Here is a 17,363-nt window from a genome sequence, read left to right as displayed (position 1 = left end):
TCCTCTGATTCACTGCAGAAACCGATATAATTACAGTATATTGCCGACATTTTGTTCAGTATTGCCCCTTCATGTTTCTTTGTCTCTTCACAAAACCTCCAGTTGTCTGGAGTTGCACTTTCCTGTCGGCGCAGCGTTGCTTGTTGTCAATTCTTCAGTGATAAGCTCATTTAGTCTGACGGAGGTCATTCTTTTTGGGGAAGGCAGACTGGGAGCCTGACTTTGCACATTTGTGATTTGCATTGAGGCACACATCAGCAGTTCATCTTGATAATGCAGAAAGGGCTTTGTGAGAGGATTTAGGGACAGATAACCCTTTGTGAATATAATATTGTGTTTGGGGAAAACCGTTGTAGGGGAAAGGTGCAAATCAGAAAATAAAAAGTAAAGTTGATCATCAAACATTTTTTTCATCTGGCTGCACATTGTACAGATATGATCTGCAGTACAAGAAGAATGCTTGCAGTATCACGTGCAGACACCATGAACCATAAACCCTAAGGGCGAACATTCAGACACCATGAACCATAAACCCTAAGGGCGAACATTAGCAGACACCATGAACCATAAACCCTAAGGGCGAACATTCGCTGAAAATAGCTGATCACAACACGTTGGGCGCTTGTAGAGGTGGCTGCATAAAAGGGTGACCGTGTACGGCGTTGAATGTTATTACTGTTTGGAAAATTGTAAAACGTTACACTACAGTAGTGTAACTTCTATACGTTTACTCGTTAAAGTAATATTATACCAGTAAGATGCCCTGAGTGTGAGAAGCGACAAGGTCGTGTGCATGTATCCACCTGGGTGACGGCAGACTGCTGGTCAAGAACTGGCGCTTTTTGGCATGGGGGATCAGCTCAAACATATGGAATGAACTCTGTACTGGCCATACAGTATATGGAGCGTGTCTTGAGTGTGCAGGATTTGATGAGGTCAGATCAACATAATATTTGTCAGTACAGGAAGGACGGGTGGGGTAGGATCAACATATGGATGTCAGAACAGGTCAGCTCCATACAGAGATCTAAGGGTTTGAGGTCAGATTTAGAGTTGCTGGCCGGCTCCATGCAGATCTATGTGATGATCCAGTCTTCTCCATGTATGGTATTGGTTATCCAGGATTAGATGAAAATACAGTATGTTCCTTTTTTCTTTATGGAGAGTGAAGAGCGATCGAGATCTGGGCAGGAAAACAAAATCATGAGGAGGGACGGAAGTTGCATTACAATTATGTTCTCAACATCTACAGTACATTCTCCCACTTGAAGTGGCTAGATGGAACAAAGCAGTTAGAGCTCGCATCTTGGGAGACAATTACCATGGAAACAGGAAAGAGACTCGTAACAAAGAGGAAAGACACACTGTACCAATAATGCCTGCTTCTCTCCGTCTCCATCTTTTCATGTGTCGTCGCCTACATTATTTGTTTTGATAACACTTCAGTTCAAGAGCAAGCTTTAGCAATGGAGATGGAGAAAGGATGAAAGAGTATTAGAATGGATCAAACCAATATGTTTGTAAATGGATGTCCAAAAGAAGCATCTTCCAATACCCAAAATGGTCTCTGACATTTTGTAAAAGCAAAGGTTTAAAGCCTCAATCTGCATTTTCTTCAACTGGTTGGTTGTATGAAAAAAACAAAACAAGAACATATGTTTAGAATGACAATACCTAAGCATCCTAATTATGCATATTGTGCTACATATTTATGAAATACCGTGTGGAGAACTTTCACGTAAATCACAGTCCAGCCAAGATGTATTTTTGTTTTAATCCCTAAAGGCACTACATGATGCCTGTCTGTCCGTCCGTCCGTCTGTCAGTTAGGCCGATCAAATAATTAGTAAGAAGAAAAACCAAACAAAAAGTGTTGTACCCTGCCTTTTCTTCCTTCTTTTAAATTATTTGATCTGCCCAAAACATTGTGTTTATTGTCATGATTTGTCACAACTCGAGTTGGCTTCCTGGGCCACTCGTCGTTCTGAAAGGGGGCGGGACTGCAACGCTTACTGTATCTATATGGTACAGTATGATACAGTACTTTTAGCGACAACATCGCATGATGCTTTATCGCAGTTGTTCTCAACCAGTGGTCCTTGAGGGGGTTCCAAGTGGTCCCCAGCTAAATGATAGAGACTTGGTAACCAAATGGACCCTTACAGATCTTTAACTCTTGGGGAGTGTAAAATTAAACTGTTTCATTGTACGCAATGTACAAGAAGTATTTATACACGATTAGAGAACGTAGAATAATTGTTATTTTGATCAACGTTTGCCTGTTATCTCTCCTGATGGCACCAACATCAATAAAGCATGGAATTGTGGACAAAATCTTATCCAACGATAAGAAAATAGTCTGAGAGGCTACATCTCATCAAATGGTGGTCCGTGGCTCAAACGCCGGAAAACATAATGGACATTGATATGGAAAAGGGTTGGAAACGACTGCTACAGTATATGACAACAGACATTGTCGTTTTGCTCTACGGCAGTGGTTCCCAAAGTGGGGTCCGGGGACCCACAGGGGTCCCTGGGAGAGTTCCAGGGGGTCCCCTGCTAAATTATAGTTTGGAACCAAATGGACCCTTCATGGGTCTGTAACTCTGAGAGTGTACAAATGGAACCAGATGCACCCTAACGGGTCCATTTGGTTCCGTTTTACAATATGAATTGGGGGTCCCAGAGAGATAGAAATGTCATTAAATGGGAGTCCGTAGACTAATGCATGTCAAACTGGGGGTCCTTGAAATTAAACTGGTTGAGAATCACCGCTAGAGCTGTACAAATCACGAAATGCACGTACGATAGCAAGGATGAGAACAAAATATATATTATATATATATGACAACAAGAAATGAAGGCAGCTCGCTATACTTCATCTTCTTCACAGGTGGTCGCTATGGACTCAGATCTGAGCCTGCAGACAACACAGCAGGGTGACAGACAGTGTCTGTCTGTTATTCAGGCCCTTTCCACAATAATGACAAGCCTCTCTCTATAATGGTTGTGTGTGTGTGTGTGTGTGTGTGTGTGTGTGTGTGTGTGTGTGTGTGTGTGTGTGTGTGTGTGTGTGTGTGTGTGTGTGTGTGTGTGTGTGTGTGTGTGTGTGTGTGTGTGTGTGTGTGTGTGTGTGCGTGTGTGCGTGTGCATGCGTCAGGGTCTGGGTACATGTGCGCACCCGCCGCACCACTGCTATTAGATGACCACATCGCTGCAGAAAAGCACTTACACTCCCAGCACGCGTGCGCTCTTTCTCTCTCTCTCTCTCTCTCTCTCTCTTCCCCCCTCACCGTTCAATCCAGGTACAGAGGTTTTAGGTGAGTGAGGGCAGAACACAACAATTGGAGTGAGAGACGGAGATGGATTGAGACTGATGAAAAAGAGAGAGGAAGGTTTGGGTGGAAAGTGAGGAGGCTGAGTGAGGCTCGATTTGGAAGAGTGGTGCCATCATGCCATAATCATTTGTAAAGTAAATCCTGTGGTGTTGAATAATGCTGAGCACTCTGCTTTTGAGTGGTATAATGATAACCAAGCTTATATTAAAACCCATTCTGACCTGAGATCAGATTAAAAAAATGCCTTCTACATCCTGACAGTTTTCTGAAAAAGCTATGTTTCTGTCAGTCGTTCTTTGTTTTTTCAAAAATAGCAGATCTACATGCTCATAGCGTGCCACTATCTTGTAGATCTGCTATTTTTCAATAGCTAAAGCATAACATAATGGAAAAGCGCTATAAAAATGCAATTAATTATTATTATTATTATTAAACCAAGGACGCTAACGAATGGAAGGGACGTGAGTAACTTGACTGGATTCCGGGGATCCGCCATGACGCTCATGGGTGGCAAACCTCCCACGGAAGTTTGATGAAATACATGGCAGTGGATGGAGCCAGCTGGACGAGCTCATGAACAAACACAATTTACAGTATGATTGATACCATTGCCATATAATTAGTTCAGGAATATAAAAGAAGACCTATTACAGTTTGTTTTCTAATAACTTGCTTTTCGATGTGCACAGTATCATTTTATTGAGGCATCTAAACAGCGGCAGGTATCATTTCTGTCTCAGAGGTATCGCCACATTTGGTTGCCATGCAGACAGGAAACTGATGGACAGTTTCTTGGCACGATCAGAAACGTACTTTGTGCTCTTTCGATACCTCTATGAAATTACACAGTGTACACATCTAAAAAGCAACACAGCAGACAATGTGTTATACTGTATGTATTATTTTATTTTCCAGAAGCGATTATTTTACAATGGTCTCAATCAATTCAGAAATAGTGTTCATATGCGTGTCCACTCGTCTCCATTGATTGTATTCCACCAGAGTTTCGCAGCAGTTTGTCACCCAGCGTGACAAATATGCGGGCTGGAATTGCAGGCTATAGACAAAATGACGTTGGTGACAGTCACATTTCCTCATAAGCTCCCTTGACTTAAACCCAGCAAGAAGAGTGAAGAAAGCTGCTTCTAACCTGTTTATAATTACAGTATAGCCAGCTTCAATGTCACGCTGCACTTACTCAGTCTCACTGCATGTCTGACCATACTGTATATACAGTACCTGCATCTGCATGTGAGAGTGCGTGTTTGTTTCACCCATTAACACACAGCTTGCTAGCCATTTCAGGCATAGGGGGACCTCTGATTCTAAATGATAGCATTGGAGGACCACCCTTTTCCAAGGCCGACAGCAAATGTTCTCCTATAGCGAGAATCACACTGCATACCTCAAAAGAAAGCTTACAATTTTGATATGAACATCTTCCATTCTGGAGATATTGACCTTTATGTAACACCTGCTTTTGTAGGAACGTGCTGTTCTTGAACAGAAAGCTATGGAGTTATGGACCGTTTTATGTCAGACATTGACAGGCAGATATAAGATTTATCACAAAAAATATCCTATACATACTGATACTATACACCGAATGAAAGCCCTGAATGTCTACTTTTACGAGGAAAAAAGTACACATTGATCCCAATGATCCCTTCGTCAGTAATTGGCTTTTGAATGCAGCTACAGTATGAGCGTATGGGACTGAGGGAACATATTGGGGCTACATTAGTATTCATTAGTTATTTGTTTATTTTTGATGATGATGATGACGGCTAGCTATCTTCATCATCATCGGGCAGATGAAACAATGCAAAGACGCGTTGTCATTATTTATTCATCTGAACGTGTCTGTGCATCGTTACAGGAATCTCCTAACTGGGACGGATGGGGGTGGTGTGGAACTGGAGCGGAACAGCAATTGCTGTTCCCGGTCCATCGACAATCCGTGAAGTTGTGATTTGTTTGTTAGTTGTGTAGCAACATGTCTTGTTTGTTCGTAGTATGCAAGCCGATCGGGTGTTATGCAGTGTGATTCTGTTGACTGGCGTTGTATGTACGCTCGTACAGCGCATGCGCACCACCATTACGGTTACGGATACTATTCTAATCACAAAGCGCCCCTCCCGTCTTTTCCTTTTTGATCACGTGACCGGAGTGTTGTGGTGGCATGGATCGGGGCTGCTTGATCTATTGTCCGGGTGGGTAGAAAGGTGATTGAAAGTAATCAATAAAAAAATGCGCTAAACGTAAATCGACATGTCCCACATCGGACCGTTTGGATTTGAACCACGTAAAAAAAGTGTCCCGCATTCTGTGTGTTAAGCACTGTACTTGAGTACAATTTTGAGGTATTTGTAAAATGTTGTACGTTATTTGAGTTTGTCAAATGTTCTGTACTTTTACTTTTACTCCACTGCTATTATTTCACAACTTTGTAAAACATACAGTAACCACTTCAGCCTACAGTATACATCTACAAGCTACAAGCTCGCAATGCGACAGTTATTTTCAAAAGATTCTTATTTGAAAACTTTAAATGGGACATTCTAATGAGTATGCTTTCTATATACCTTTGATACTTTAATTCCATTTTGAGACCAATAATTTTAGTATTTTTATGTTGCAGTATTGATACTTTTAGTATAAAACATTTGAGTACTTTTTCCATCCACTGGCAAAAACAACGCGGGCGCAGCCACCCGAACCGTGGTCAGCTTTCAGTACTCGGTAGATGAGAAGTGAGTCAGCACGGCTTCAGCGCGTCGAGACACACGGAGCCTAGAGAACAGAAGGTGCAACATTTAAGTGTCAGATCAAAGCTCGGAGAAGAAAAAAAGACTGTTGCCAGTGACCGTGCGTGCGTGCGTGCGTGCGTGCGTGCGTGCGTGCGTGCGTGCGTGCGTGCGTGCGTGCGTGCTCACGCCTATGCACTGTCCCGAAAGGCTTCCTGAGCATTTCATAGAGGCAGCTGAGGGGAGAGATAAAGAAGGGGAGACGACGATATCCCCAGTCCAAGGTTATTATAGTTACCGCGGTAACGGAAACTAACTAGAAAGAAAAAAGGTTTGAACAGTAACAGAATATATATATATATATATTAGGGGTGTAACGATATAGTAACTGCATCGAAAAATCAAATTTAATTTCAAGAATCGAAGTATATCGAAATGAAACAGCAACATTGACTATCACACCCCCAGTCTACTATATCATTTTGTAATGCAAATAATCGGTATTGAATCGTTTTGCTTGGCAAATAATCAATTCTATCAATACTACATTTTTGTGCGTGGTAAGAATAAGATGAATTACTTAGTTTAAAATTTATGTATTTTAAATCCGGTCTGCACCTGACACAAACTAATACAAACTAAACCAAGACTGAACCAAAATGGAAAATCCAAAACTACCTTGTCCCAGACCCCCTGGCTGTAATGTCGTGAGCATGTCCAGTCTTCCATTTCTCCGAGACTCGTTGCTCTTTGTAGATAATGAGCTGCTGAGTGCTGCTGAGAGAGATGTTTGGAGAGCCAGGAGGCTGAGATTGGAGTTGCTCGGGCTGGCCTGGCCTGGGCTCTAAATTAGTGAGTCCTCTCGATCAATGCTGGCTGTAATTAGCTGCTATTGATCCCAGACAGATCAGCCACTACAGTAGGCCACGGCCAAGCACCTCTCAATGTCCATCAAGCCACTTGCCCCACATCTCCCTCATAGAGCGAACGAATAACACCACAGCACCCCACCCCTGGTAAGTGGACTGGAGATACACTTCTAATTTCCATTAGTGCACACTGGCATAGATCTTTCTGATTCAGTGTTAAGTCCGTGGTCGGTGACTGTGTTTCCATGTGACACGGCTATAGATCCCATCTGTTCTATTAAATCCTGCTCTTCTTCAGAACTTGTTCAAGGAGTGCAATATAAAAAAAAGAACTCCAAATTCCAATCATCTCTCTTCATGTGGCAGCCACCTGGCACGTACAACAAGAGATGAAATCCTCCCCCAAAATGATCACAATCAACAACATCTTAAATAATTATCTCATCAAAAGGAATTGGGTGATTTTGCACTTTTGGCTAATGCTAATCAACAAGCTTCTCATTGTGAATGTGATTGTAATTTTCTGTCTTTTGGTGAATGTAGGAGAGACAAGACGAGTGATTGGGAATGAGGAGACTGCTCATGAATGACGATCTTTTGAAATATTAAATAGTTCACCCCTCTTGAGAATCATCACCAATAGAAAGGAAAGTTTTTCTTTATTATATATATTATAATAATCCCCTTGCTTGAATTTGTAATAATAGGGAAGTATACGGTCTGTAATTATAATGGGCCTGCCTGTCAGAGATATGAGGCAGATTTCAAAGCTTGAATTATTCACAAGTCCATTGAACAAATGCAATTTAAACAAAGGCAAAAGGGCTGTGATATGTGATGAAAATTACACATCGCACATACTCATTTCTCTTAAAACGCCACTGTCCAAGGGCCTGGTGATTTCACGGCTAATAGAATTGAAATTTCTCCCCCGCTCCACTTGGAAATGATCATGCTCCAAATATAAGACCAGTAATGACGAATTAAAGATCCAAACCTGCACGTTCACGTATGTGAAGCCTTTTATTCACTGGGACATTCATCCACACAAAGGTGTTTAATTAACAGTCTTAAGCTGTTCTAATGAACGCAGTTTTTCCATTTAGCTATGGCTTTTTCACAAAGCTGATCCTCGCCCTGGAGGAAGTGACAGTATAGGCAAACAGCAGGTTAGCAGTAATGATGCAACTTAAATGCATTGTTTTATTTAAAAGCGGCTCAGACTTTCATCCAAATTCACTGTAGGACATGAATAATCGCCTTTGCCTCCGTCTTTCTCGCGCCCTGAACTTATCGAGCTTCTAGAATATCCAATTTCACCGAGTCCAAATGTCCTTTTGCTGCAGTCTGGCTTGGTTAGATTCAATATCGTGGCGATGTGTGCAATCCCAGGCCCAAATGAATCTTCCAGTGCAAAGCCCATCTCGGGAAGATGTGCCAGAGATTGAAGCGCAGGAATACCCGGTGGAAGTGAGTGAGAGCAATTTGCACTCTGCAGTTTTAAACCAAAACTTTCTCTGATATGAAAAGAAACTTAAATCAGCGCAATGGTAAAAGCATTTCCCCCCCCCACACACATATTTTGGGATTAGAGCATTCTTGGTTGGCCCAGCCAACAGGTCTCACAAACAAGATATCTCTGCTATTGGGGAGAAACCACCTAACTTCAAAATGTTCATTTTTCAGGAAATGGGAAAACAATATATTTTTTCAGGAAATGAATAAAACCTTATATTTTTAAAACAATGCAATGCAGCTTAATCAAAGTTGGTATTGTCACTTTATATATTGCATGAGGGGGAGAGGTGCAGCGAGCTGCTTTAGCAGACAGTTTGAGGGTCCAATGAAGTTGAGAGGTTTTGTCCGAATCACTTTTTAATACTTTTCATTGGTTCAATATTTATTTTAACCAACACACAGACATAAAGGGGGTTCAATAGCATTGATTTATGTGAACAAATCAAAAACCTCATACAAATTGAGTTTGTACGTGGTTTCCTCTCCCGACAGCAACAAATTATCTTGAAAACTACTGGCTGCATTGTCATGAAATGTAGGCTACTGTGAACCTTCATGCTCCCTAGGACAGTGGTTCCCAAAGTGGGGTCCAGGGACCCCCAGGGGTCCTTGAGAGAGTTCCAGGGGACCCCAGCTAAATGATCATTAGGAACCAAATGAACCCTTATGGGTCTATAACTCAGAGTGTGTACACATGGAACCAAATGCACCCTAACGGGTCCATTTGGTTCCATGTGTACACTCTCAGAGTTAAATTAACTTTGATTTTACAATATAAATTGGCTGTCCCAGAGATAGAAATGCCATTCAATGGGGGGTATGTAGCCTAATTCAGGTCAAACCTGGGGGTCCTTGAAATAAAAATCGGTGAAAATCACTGCCAGAGCCGTACAAATCTTCTCTTATATATATATATATTCATATTATATATTCATATTATAATATTCATATATTTTCAATTTGGGGGTACTTGACATGAACAAAGGTCAACTTTTTCATCTCAAGGCCCCCCACTGTGTAGTGTGTGTGTGTGTGTGTGTGTGTGTGTGTGTACTGTATGTGTGCATGTATTTTTTGTCTGTAAGAACATAGTTGGAGCCTAGCCTTGTAGCATGAATAACCCTCATGTAGGGTTATTGGCTATAAACCTGTTCTATAAACATGCTGGCTGGTCTCTCTGACTTTCAAATTCTCCACCCATAACTTATTGTACAAAACACACAATAGATACCGAAGTTATTCAAATGGCTCTGCCTGGGTGACTGTGTTTGACATTCTAGCTGTGCTGCCTCCTGTAGAGTCCACTCCAGTCAGCTGCTCAGACACAGCGGTGTGTCAGTGGCTCCGACGCGGCTTGTCAGGCATACGGTATGTGCTCTGGCTAGCGGCCAGCCTGATCCACTCAGCCCCGCCTACCTCCCACCCAGCACACCCCCTGGGATGCACCACAGACAGCCATCACACCCCCAGTCTCAGACTCGCTCAGTCTCACTGTCCTTTAAGTCTCGCCATTGTGAACATCAGGATTAGGTAAATGACAAGTGGTGTTCATGGTGTTGACTAGGCAAATGTGACTGTCCTCTGGGTCTTTTAGCTTTGGAAAGAAAGGAAAAAGCAATGGGGAAAAAACAAGCCCAAATTGATTAAATTAATTAATTACCAAAATTATCTAAGGCGGAACTATTGTGTTCTGAGTCGTTCGTTTCCAGCCGGACATATTTGTGGTGCACACATACATCAGCCAATGAGAAAACAAGCTGGACTACAGGACTAGACGACTACTGGACTAGCTTGCACATTGATTATAGACTCAGCTTGCTATTGCATAGCAGCTGGTACAAAGTTAGCAAGTTAGTGCTATACCTTCACACTGTTACAAATGAGTCTACTGTAGTTTAGTTTTGTGCACATACACAGAAACCCAGAACAGAGGGACTTCAAGAAACCACGTGCAACCCAGATTCGGCTCAAACAAGGGATTGAATTAATCTGCTCCTACATGCCACTAAAATGTGGAACGCCCTACCAACAGCCATTAAGACTTGTGAATCCTTTGACTCCTTCAAAACCACTCTCAAAGGGCACCTACGGATGGCTGCAAAAGTGAGCTTATAGATCTGCTATTTTCAAATGGCAGAAATGTAGATATATGACAGAAGTGGTTCATATTATGTTTTCTAATCAAAATTAAAATCTCTAAAGTTTTCAAATTATTGTAGTAATTGTGGAGTAAAAGTAAAAATTGTGGCTCTGAGATGTAGTGGAAAATTGTACTTAAGTACAGTACTTGAGTAAATGTACTTAGTTACTTTACACCACTGCACATTACACCAACACTGCTCAGAAATTCGGAGTATAAGGTTACCTGTAAAGGAACCTTCTGGGTCCATTTTTACAATTATCGTGTAAAAAGTAACACTCCATATTTAACTGTTTGGTATGAGCAGAATGCACTCCGCATGCAGTGCATCCACCTCACAGCACTCTTTTCTCCTACGCCTGCCACTGCATTCCCATTCTATTATTGAGCGATTTCAGGAAATGAATTCTGAAAGCGGTGGTGTTGAAACGGCATCTTGTCTTCTGTTAAATAACAGCCAGAGACGGTAGCCTGTTGCTGTTTTTAGAACTGATGCTTCGGTAAGCATCCGTTCATGTGTGCAGTGGTTTGCGCTTTAAAACTGTGAGCAGGGCCGGTTCTAGGCATAGGCGAACTGAGGGGGCCTCGTCACAGGGAGAAGATTTTTCTTTTTCATGTATCCCTTACATGGGCTACTGGCCACATGTGGCCCCCACCTAGCTTCTTAATTTTGATCGGATTTGTTTACAAACATTTGGGATTTGTTTATAAACATTTGGGATTTGTAAGTCTCATGGGGGGGGGTAGGACCACTTCCAGTTGACCTGTAGTAAGTCTCATGGTCGGGGGGGTAGGACCAAGTCTCATGGGATTTGGGATTTGTTTATAAACATTTTGGTATTTGTTTATAAACATTTGTGATTTGTTTATAAACATTTGTGATTTGTTTATAAACATTTGTGATTTGTTTATAAACATTTTGGGATTTGTTTATAAACATTTGGGATTTGTTTACAAACATTTGGGATTTGTTTATAAACATTTGGGATTTGTAAGTCTCATGGGGGGGGTAGGACCACTTCCAGTTGACCTGTAGTAAGTCTCATGGTCGGGGGGGTAGGACCAAGTCTCATGGGATTTGGGATTTGTTTATAAACATTTTGGTATTTGTTTTTAAACATTTGTGATTTGTTTATAAACATTTGTGATTTGTTTATAAACATTTGTGATTTGTTTATAAACATTTTTGGATTTGTTTACAAACATTTGGGATTTGTTTACAAACATTTGGGATTTGTTTATAAACATTTGGGATTTGTAAGTCTCATGGGGGGGGTAGGACCACTGTGAGCAAAGGAACTCAGCGAGTCATTAGTTTAGTGTCATCTGGGAAGTGAAGCCTTTGATTATTTTGCAGAGGCAAAATATGTCTGCTCTATATGCAGCTCTTGGTTTACTTAAGCTTGTTCAGAGCAGCTGTGGCAGCCTGTTGTCACCACCATGATTGTAAATTGCATTAATTAGTTTGATTATCGGCATGTAAAACCCCCTCATGATAGTTGTGATGCTTACTTTGCATGCTATGTTGTATGCCCTGCTGTCGTTGTATATGCTACATATCTTATTCTGTGTGCTACTCCCTCTGGTCCATAGCGTTCCAGAACTCCATCCATCTTCTTTGTGTGTGCACAAGTGCGTGTGTACGTGCGTGCATCACAGGGACTGCTAACGAGCTTGCAAAAACACTGGAGAAGTATAGCCTACCATAAGCACAGACAACTGGAGGGAGAGCAACTTCAAGTACTGTACAAGGAGTTTATTTAAAGGGCAGAGGGACATGGCTTACTACAGCTTAGTGAGGCAGGCAGGGCTCAAAACCAGATAGGCAGTCTTAACTAGGGGTGTAACCATTCCTCTCAGCTCAGAGGTGCTAAAACTTTGAAATCTTGTCAAGGCAGTTTCTGTACTTTGGGTATTTTTTTAACAACAAGTTATATAAGTCATATCTTCTTCAAATACAGTATATCATATGAAAGCTACTTACATAATATGTAAAAAACTGAAAAAAGTATGACCATGGCCTACTTGTGTTAGTGTCTCAAACCACTGCATTCTGTCACATATAGTAACTGTATCGTAATATCCATTTTAATTCAAAAAATCTAAGTTGATGTAAACAGAAAATATCGTATTGTATCGTTTGACTTTGTATACAGTAGTATCGATTTGCAATGGAAATAATCGGTATCGAATCGTTTTGCAATGGAAATAATCAATTTAATAAACACTAAGTAGGCTACTTGTGAATTGTATTCAGCAATTTAAGAAGAAAAAAGATAAAGATGGGTTTAATTACTTTTTCTTCCATATAGCTACAATTGGTCAATCGGGAAATATGTTTGTCCACATGTGTTCAAATACAATGTCCGTCTATTTGCCAGATAATCACTGTTTACTTTTTATAGCCATACTTTTATATTTATAATCCATAACAACAAATCTTTCCCTTAAAAATCCTGCACTATCCACAAGTTTCACACCTATTTAATGTATTTGCTAAATAGTTACTGTATCGATTTCCAATCATTGAATCGTATCATCGTATCGCCATAATGAACCAATATTGTCCCTTAAATAAACAGTGCTACCACCAACACTGGCTACATGACGCAAGTCTGCTGTGACGTTAGTACTGTGACGTCAGACATGATGTCAGGACTGTATGCGACTGTCTATATATATAACATCTCAGCTCAGGGTCACACCAAACAGCATCTTTAGTAAACCGCAGGGATGTTGCTGCTGGTGCTGGGTGCGGTGCTGCTCTGCACTCTGGACGTGTGGTACTTCGCACGAGGGGCCCTCATATTTGTCAAGTCATTGTTCCTTCCCCGAATATGGGATATTCTAGCCGAGCAGAACGTGGATGGAATTGTCTTCACCAACGATCTGGATTACATGGGCCACATGAACAACGCCCGGTACCTGAGGGAGTGTGACTTTGCCCGTTTGCACCATTACATGCGGAATGGCATATTCATGGCTTCGGCCAAGCTGGGCGCCAAAATGGTGGTAGGGGCTTCCACCATTCGCTACCGGCGCTCGTTGGCTTTCTTGGAGGCTTTCGAGATTCGGACCAAAGTCGTCGGCTGGGACGAGAAGGCGTTTTACCTAGAGCAGCGATTCGTGTCCAAGAGGGACCGTTTTGTCTCGGCGATCATGTTCTGCAAGCAGAACGTGGTGCACAGCAGCCCCGAGAAGATCCTAGAGCTCGTGTGCAAGAGGAAGATCCAGTGTCCCGAATTTCCAGAGGAACTGAACTACTGGATGAGTTTTGACGCGGCCAGCAGCCAAGCCCTGAGAGCGCAAAGTGGGCTGCTTGGGAAGAACAATAATCTAGCAAAGTGTGCAGATATCCGCCAGGATCGGTCACCAACCCGGGGATGTGTCCGTCGCAGAGTGCAGCTATTGGGAGACGAGGAACCCGCAGAGGAAATCGTTTGCACGAAAGATACCATTCGTGTTTGTGGAGACCCCTATGGGCAGATGTGAAAGTGGTTTTGGACATGTGCTCTATAGAGGTCCCTCAACATCAGCGATTCCAATTTGGGTTCTGAGTGTGTCCTTGAGAAAGACATTGAACCCCAACTGCTCTTTGGTCTCTTATGTAGACTGACACCAGTGTCTCTTTCCTAAATACCATGATTTATTTATCTGCAGATGGTCTACATATTATTTAAAATAATCCGTAACCCTTAAATTCAATTTATTATTTCAATGGACTAAACTTGTTTTATCTGATGGCCTTCCTGCCCCGGGGTGCAGATGTTTACCAGGCATACCAAAAGTCTGACATGCGCTGCGGGTTACAAATCACCCGTGCTTCGGGTTAGTGTTAGGTTAGTGTTTGGATAGGGTGTCGGACTAATGACTGTCGAACTAGTGACGTATGACTGTCGGAACAAATGCCTGCACCCCCTAGCCCCAGGCATTTGTGCTCTCAGAAACACCAAAGATGAAGTGGCCTTACCCCTAAACGCCTGATGAAATTGCAGGGCTGGCTGCCCCCCAAAATAAATAAGTAGAAGCCCTTTATAATCAAATACGATTGATATTTGACAATCACAATTTTGTTTTAGGAGAACACTTAAACACGATAATATAAACAACTAAAGAAAGTGCAGGCACACACACACACACACACACACACACACACACACAAAACAACAAAGATACTGCCGCAAGTTAAAATAGATCCAGCTGCTGCTCAGCCAGCTCTTTAGTGAGGACTTAACCTTAAAGGGAAACTTCACCCTTTTTGTAAAAAAAATAATATGTTAATGACGTTTAGAAGATTTAGAACACTTTCCTGGCGGTCTTTATGTGTGTAATATGTGGTTTTAGATATTCTGGACTACATGTTGTCTCAGCAAGACAGCCCTCCCCCTATCCATAAGGAGGAGCAGTGCACCAAAGCATTATGGAATAGTAGTCCAGGAAGGAAGTGAGCCCAGTGTCCATGACATCAGAGCTCAGATCAGGGCTCACTGCTAAAATCTAAAATATGTAAAACCACATATTACACACATAAAGACTTAAGGCTTGTGGGTATATAGCCATGTTTAAAATGGTACGTGTCCTCTCTTACCCATACAGCTGTGGAGCACCCCCTGGTAGAATAACTTAGACTAGACCTCATTGTTTACAATCCCCTGAACCAAAGAAGGAAAAAAAAAAAGATATATCTTTGAAACATCTGTCTCTCTATTGCAAGATGGCAACACTGTTGACTTGTAATGTAATTAAGATTTAAAGAATATTCTGTCAATTACCTGTCTAATGGGGCGTTGATCGGCCCTCGTTGTACAAGCTGTCGCTCTTTTTATGGATCGCACGCTGTGAGACAGGCAGAGGAAGAAGAGATGAGATGGAGCCAGCAGGACAGTATAGTCATTAAGTTTGTAGTAAGTAGAGCACGGATATATCAGTGATATGCAATTATCGCAGAGATTGGCAATTATGCAGCTGACAATAATGTCCGTATTTTGGACATTAGAGCAGTGATACTCAACCTCAGGCCCGCGGGCCACATCAGGCCCGCGGGACCATTATGACTGGCCCACCAATGAAAATGAAAAAAAAATCTGGAAAATGAAATAAAAATAAAAATAAAAAAATCTGAATGAAGTTATTTTTAATTACATTATTAAGTAATACTGTTAGAGTTGTACTATTACTCGAACGAAAATAAAAGCTTGGGGGGGGGGGGGAGATGCAATGCAAATGAAAGACATATACTGTGTATCCCTATTCCCTGACATAATTTTATAGCTAAACGGACAGAATTCTATTTTATTTGAATGATGAAACCCAGCTGCCATTAATAGTTGGAAATGGAAATGGAAATTGCGGAAATGGAAATTGCGGAAATTGCGGAAATTGTAATTGCGGAAATGGTGGAAATGGAAATTGCGGAAATGCGGAAATGGTAATTGCGGAAATTGCGGAAATGGTGGAAATGGAAATTGCGGAAATGGAAATTGCGGAAATGGTAATTGCGGAAATTGCGGAAATTGCTCTTCACTTATAGCTATCTATTTTCAGGTAGATTGTTTTATTTTACTCAGTCAGCCATATCACTACTCATTTTTTTTCATGAAAAAGGTCATAGCTGGGTAATCTATTTTCAGGCAAATTGTGTTTATTGTATTTTATTTTACTCAGCCATAACAATTTATTTTCTGTTAACCAACTTGCTGGCTGGCAGGCAGGCAGACAGCTACTCATAGACAGGCAGACAGACAGACAGACAGCTACTCATGGAGAATTGGACAGGCAGACAGTCAGACAGCTACTCATAGACAGGCAGACAGACAGCTACTCATGGAGAATTGGACAGGCAGGCAGACAGCTACTCGTGGACAATTGGACAGGCAGGAAGGCAGACAGCTACTCATAGATAGACAGACAGACAGCTACTCATGGACAATTGGACAGGCAGGAAGGCAGACAGCTACTCATAGACAGACAGACAGCTACTCATAGACAATTGGGCAGGCAGGCAGACAGCTACTCATAGACAGACAGACAGCTACTCATGGACAATTGGACAGGCAGGAAGGCAGACAGACAGCTACTCATGGACAATTAGGCAGGCAGGCAGACAGCTACTCATAGACAGGCAGACAGACAGCTACTCATGGACAATTAGGCAGGCAGGCAGGCAGACAGCTACTCAGACAGGCAGACAGACAGCTACTCATGGACAATTGGACAGGCAGGCAGGCAGACAGACAGACAGCTACTCATAGACAGGCAGGCAGACAGCTACTCATAGACAGGCAGACAGTAAGACAGCTACTCATTGACAGACAGACAAATAACTACTCATGGACAGACAGACAGACAGGCAGGCAGGCAAAGAGCTACTCATGTTATGTTATTATGTTATTATAACAGCTACTCATGTTATGTGCAATAATTTGTGCAGTTATGGAAACAGCTCTTTGTGTTTATGCAAGAAAATGTAACACATTTATTTATTTTCATATTGTGTGCATGCACATTGTACTTTGATACATTTTGCGAAAATAAAGCAATTGAAAGAGAGAAGTTATCAAGTATCATTAATGTCGTAATTTTATCTACTGGCCCCTGGCCCCTTGCCATTTTTGTAATGTGGCCCACAGGTAAATCTATGTGAGTATCCCTGCATTAGAGTATAGGTAAAACTTCCCAACGATTTTAAAAATATAAACAAAATAGCCGATCTATAAGCTACAGAACATATCGCAATGTGTGTTAGTCTGTG

The 17,363-nt window shown here is 41.7% G+C and overlaps 1 protein-coding gene across 1 annotated transcript; it reads left to right on the top strand.

The window, feature by feature from the left end:
* Positions 1 to 13,345: 13,345 nt before the first annotated feature.
* LOC308322225 (protein THEM6-like) lies at positions 13,346 to 14,104 on the top strand (the record flags this gene model as incomplete). The annotated part of the gene is made up of 1 exon (XM_080773419.1): positions 13,346 to 14,104. The coding sequence occupies one exon, from the start codon at positions 13,346 to 13,348 to the stop codon at positions 14,102 to 14,104; it is 759 nt and encodes a 252-aa protein (XP_080629545.1).
* Positions 14,105 to 17,363: the final 3,259 nt, after the last annotated feature.

This window comes from Protomyctophum bolini (genome assembly GCF_963924005.1).
Source record: "Protomyctophum bolini genome assembly, chromosome: 10".
Taxonomy (NCBI): domain Eukaryota; kingdom Metazoa; phylum Chordata; class Actinopteri; order Myctophiformes; family Myctophidae; genus Protomyctophum; species Protomyctophum bolini.
The sequence above is the reverse complement of the archived record's forward strand: the minus strand, read 5'-3'. Positions and strand labels throughout refer to the sequence as shown.